This window comes from Engraulis encrasicolus, chromosome 23 (genome assembly GCF_034702125.1).
Source record: "Engraulis encrasicolus isolate BLACKSEA-1 chromosome 23, IST_EnEncr_1.0, whole genome shotgun sequence".
NCBI lineage: Eukaryota > Metazoa > Chordata > Actinopteri > Clupeiformes > Engraulidae > Engraulis > Engraulis encrasicolus.
In genome coordinates this window covers 6041267-6046266 of record NC_085879.1, presented here as the reverse complement: position 1 = coordinate 6046266, position 5000 = coordinate 6041267, and the positions used below count along the sequence as shown (strand labels likewise).

The 5000-nt window shown below is 49.2% G+C and overlaps 1 protein-coding gene across 3 annotated transcripts in view; it reads right to left on the bottom strand.

Moving 5' to 3' along the window:
- Positions 1-5000, bottom strand: part of atp8a1 (ATPase phospholipid transporting 8A1) — a 227898-nt gene that overhangs the window by 104753 nt on the left and 118145 nt on the right. For all 3 annotated transcript variants that reach the window (XM_063189764.1, XM_063189766.1, XM_063189763.1), the window contains 2 exons: positions 4244-4383; positions 437-575 (listed from right to left, as the gene is read on the bottom strand). In XM_063189764.1, coding sequence (XP_063045834.1) covers positions 437-575; positions 4244-4383 — 279 coding nt within the window. The remainder of the gene's footprint in view (positions 1-436; positions 576-4243; positions 4384-5000) is intronic.

Genomic DNA, 5000 nt, shown 5'->3' with positions numbered 1-5000 from the left:
ACAGTCACTCAACACGTACATACATGCATAAACAAACCAGCACACCCAACCACACACAACCAGACACATTCAGACACACATGCACACAGACATACAAACACAAACATACATACAGAACGTGCACTGCACACACAAACAGTGCATAGGCACACAAAGACATAAACGCACCTATACATATTCAGACACACACGCACACAGAGAAAAAACAACATACACAAATGCACGCACACGCACACGCACACGCACACGCACACAGCTATACCCCATTATTCTCTCTAACACACGCACACATACATAGAACACTCCCCCTCATCCACACACAGACACACGCACAGACACAGACACAGACACAAAGACACAAACACAGACACACAAACACAGACACACAAACACAGACACTCTTCCACCCCTCCTCCTCCCCTTGCTGCCTGCTGACCGATGTTGATGGCGGTCTCCTGCTTGTCCCCGGTCAGGATCCAGATCTTGATGTCGGCCTTCATCAGCGTCTCGATGGTCTCCGGCACCTTGTCCTGCAGCTTGTCCTCAATCGCCGTGGCGCCCAGTAGCTGCAGATTCTGTAGAACACGCACGCACGCACGCACGCACGCACACACGCACACACACACGCACACACACACACACACACACACACACACGCACGCACGCACGCACGCACGCACGCACGCACCAGGTGGACGACAGGTTAGAAGTGCCAGAGGACAAATGCAGTGCAGTAGCTGCAGATTCTACACACACACACACACACACACACACACACACACACACACACACACACACACACACACACACACACACACACACACACACACACACACACACACACACACACACACACACACACGAACACACACACACACACACACACACACACACACACACACACGCACACACACACACACACAGAGTCCAGGTGGATGTCACATCAGATGAGGGAGAGGACAAATGCTGTGCACGTGCAATTTGTTGACATTTCGCTGAGCGACCCCTTTTGTTTCTGCTTGACCCAGGAGTCGGTCGGAGTAAAACTCAAACCGCCAGACCTCCGGGCCCTACTCTCATACAGAAGGAGCATTTTTCTTATTTTTTTCTTGTCAAGAGAAGCACATCTGAGAAGATTTGCCCGAGAGAATATCTGAAATGAATTACAACAGCTTAATATGTACAGAAACTGTTTTCTTTCTCTTATACGTTCTACTAAAAAAGGGCCGTTATGATGCATATGCAGATAGACAGAGATGGGCCAAGGAAGGTAAAATAAGCTTGGGTTTATTACAGTTAATAACACCACCATGGGACCATTTTTACTTTGCGTTTAATTTATTTTATTTTTTTTAAACAATTATGACACATATGGAGAGGGAGAGGGAGAGGGAGAGAGAGAGAGAGAGAGAGAGAGAGAGAAAGTTAAAACAAAAAGGTAGGTTTAGTCCCCAAGCCCCCAGTAGTGACGTAATGGCTTGTGGTGTTGATGACCCTCCGAGCCCTCGCTTCATTCGGCACCTGAGGGAAGCGCCTGTCATCTGGCAGGGATTACGCCCCCTGAAACCAGCAACCAGCCCGCTGATATTATTCTCAAATCGACAAGGGCCCGTGTTTATACGCGAGAGGAAATGAGCTGGGCCGCTTAGGGCCCTGGCTAAAAACCCAAATCAAAGCAAAGCATCGTGTTTCAAGGATTTGTATTTTTGCAACGGGGGGTTTTAATGTCTAATCACGGGAACGTCTTTTGACAAATCCGGCCTTATCTGGGGTGTCTTGTCTGCTTTGTGCAAACAAAAAGTGCCAAGAAAATGTACTGCGTTACGGAGCGGGCAAGAGAGACGCATAGCCCTGGCTGATACAAAAGGGCAGGCCTGAATCTAAACATAATCACTGCAATTTAAACTTTGCCTTGTTTTGTATGGACAAGCTTCAAACTTCAAACAATGTGTAATCAAGAAGCAAGCCGCTGCTCCTGACAAGGACTGGAGGGAAGGCAAGCACAGGCTGCGGGCTGACCCCTGGTGGCACAGCTTTGTAAATGCAAGCAACTGACATGACTAGCGATATGTGATCGAATGTGTGACACATAACCGCATTAAGAAAGTCTCACGAGGAATACCCTCTTCCTGTGCTTTTAACACAGAGTATTTAACAGAAGATCCCATCTACCTGGCAGCGACATTGGCTTCTGTGCTTGAAATTGCATTACCAGCGATATGCTTGAGTACGTACCACAGAGGAGGGCAAATCATCTTAAGCAAATGGTTAGAAAGTACAAGTTCTCACAATTATCCCCCTTCACTTGTGTTTTTTTCCTCTACCTGCGTACCTGGCAGATGCTCATGTAACTACAATCAGCTGGTTGGGCCTGAATGAATAAGTGGTACAGTAGCTAGGAGGTTTTTACAGGGCGGTTGGCCTCAGTGCTGGTGCGTGAGTGATGAGGGCCGTTAGCGTGGTGGCAGGGCCTGAAGGAGGCTGGCATCTCTGGCCGGCGGGCCGTGTGATGGATGAGGCTCTGTGGGCATGTTTGACCAGGGCTTCCACCAGCACCCACGGCCTGGTACAGGGCCTCGATTGTGCTCGCACCTGCCCGGGACATGGTCCACAGTCTTGGAGAGACGAGACTTGTTCACACACTGTACTGCACTCACTTTAAGCAGAGTCTGGTTCACTGCGCTCCTCTTAACCCATTAGGACAAGGCGTTATAAATTTGCTGTTACCAGTGGCAATGACAAAGTCATGGTGCATTGCTAAAGGCCCTGTGTTATGTCAGAGTAACGTAATACGATGGGAGTTAACTTTTCAATGACTATTACATCGTGCCACTGGTGGGGTGCCATGCATTATGGGGCTACATCCCGACATCGTCAGAGGTTCTACTGTAGTTCTCCTTAAACATTCCCCCGTTCTTTCTATTTCTTTCTTTTGTCTTCTCTTCTGTGACTGTCACTTTCTCAATAACTTTTTTCTCTCCTTATTTTACTGTTGCGCTGTTGTTCTCTTGATCCCTCGTTCTTAACTCTAACTTTTTATTCCTTTTGTGCCTTCATCCGTTTTGCCTACCCCTCCTTGTGTGACTGTTTTACACTTGTGTTGGTTTGTGTTGGTTGGTCCTTGGTGCCCCCTATCTCACTTCATCCCTCTCTCTCTCCTCACAGACTCTTCCCTTCTCTCTCCTCTCTGATTGCTTTGGTCCTGGTCCACATTAATCAAGGCTCAGCACGGGCCCTGGCTCAGTCTGGTGCGGTGCCCTGTGTGAGTGATGAGTGAATGAGAGGCAAGGCCCGTCAGATACGTATGCCCCAGCCTCTAGGCCTCTCTCTCTGCCCTCTCTTTTGGCAGCAACAGATGGGACGGCTAAGAGCACAGACAGAAGACTTGAGGGTTCACAAGGAAGATGCTGACACTCTGCCCATGGCATAGACTCAAGAAAGACAGGGCGTGTAGAATGTGGTGTGTGTGTGTTTGGGCATATGCAAGTGCAGGCGTGTGACTGCGCGAGTGTGTGGTTGGGCATGTGCATAGACGTGCACACTTGTGTGTGCGTGCATGTGTGCGTGTGCGTGCGTATATGTGCGTATTTAGGTTCATGTGCCTGTGTGTTTGACAGAGAGTGTGTTTCATTGAGGGTTTGAGGTTTGGCTGCCCCAGAGCAACCTGATGAGGTTCTGGCAGCGGCACCTCTGCCCCCCATAGCAGGAGGGCAGGCAGCACACCACACTCCTCTCACTGGAGGCTGCCAGTGTCAACCAGTGGTGACTCAGATTTGGGGAGTTCAACCGCTCTCAACAGAAGCCCTCACTACAGAAGGCCCATTTCATTTGGGTTCAGTGATTTTGTGTTTACTTTAATATGAAGTATTTACATTTCTACACGTATCCTTTGTTAAGATGGTTAATTAGTCAGCGTAGATTTCTTAATCGTGCGCTGCACCTTATACCATGTTATTACACGTGAAAGCTACAGGACCAAAAACCACAACGAAACGTTTTATGTAGTAACAGCTCCTTAGCTACTGGCTCATTGCGCAGGTTCTTATTGGGTGGCTGGAGCAGATACAGAATTGGTTCAACTGCCAATGCATGAGCTGTTTCTCTTCACCTACCACTGGGGTGCCATTTTTAAACACTACACAGAAGCGCACATCTCTCTGTCCCTCTCTCTATCCCTCCATCTTTCCATCTAACCCTCTCCCTCCTTCCCAGAGCCACAGATGTGCAGGCCCAGGTCCTTTACCTTCTCGATGAGCTCATAGCTCTCCTCCAGCTTCAGGGCTCTGTTCTGCAGAGAGGTGGCGGCACGCTGGTACAGCTCCAGCCACTGCTGGTACGACGACTCACTGATGTCAGCTACCGCAAAACACAGAGTCCTCAGACCTGAGAGAGGAGAGGAGAGGAGAGGAGAGGAGAGGAGAGGAGAGGAGAGGAGAGGAGAGGAGAGGAGAGGAGAGGAGAGGAGAGGAGAGGAGAGGAGAGGAGAGGAGAGGAGAGGAGAGGAGAGGAGAGGAGAGCAGAGCAGAGCAGAGCAGAGCAGAGCAGAGGAGGAAACAAGCAAGGAGAAAAGATGTCAGGAGAGGGGCAGAGAGTAGAGGAGGGATTGGAAGGGGAGAAGACAAACGAAGAAAGAAGAGCAGAGGACAACGAAACATAGACGACAGGAAAGGGCAAGAGAGGAGGGAACAGCAGGGAAGATGACAGGAGTAGAGGAGAGAGGAAAGAGACAGAGGAGGGGTTTGGTGAGACAGGATCCACAGGTCAGCTCAGCAGTCAGGATGTTTGGATGTTAATGGTTTACTTCATCTTCATGTAACGCCTCATTGACTTCCTTCATGCATGACTACCCTGGTTAATATTACACACATTACAACTATGAGACCACAGACATCCTTCAACAGAGAGCCAGCACCAATTAAATACCCTCACACACTCAACTGTTCTTCAAGGGAAACGGCTGAGTTAGATATGGTGCAGTACCCTTACTTTACCAACAGAGG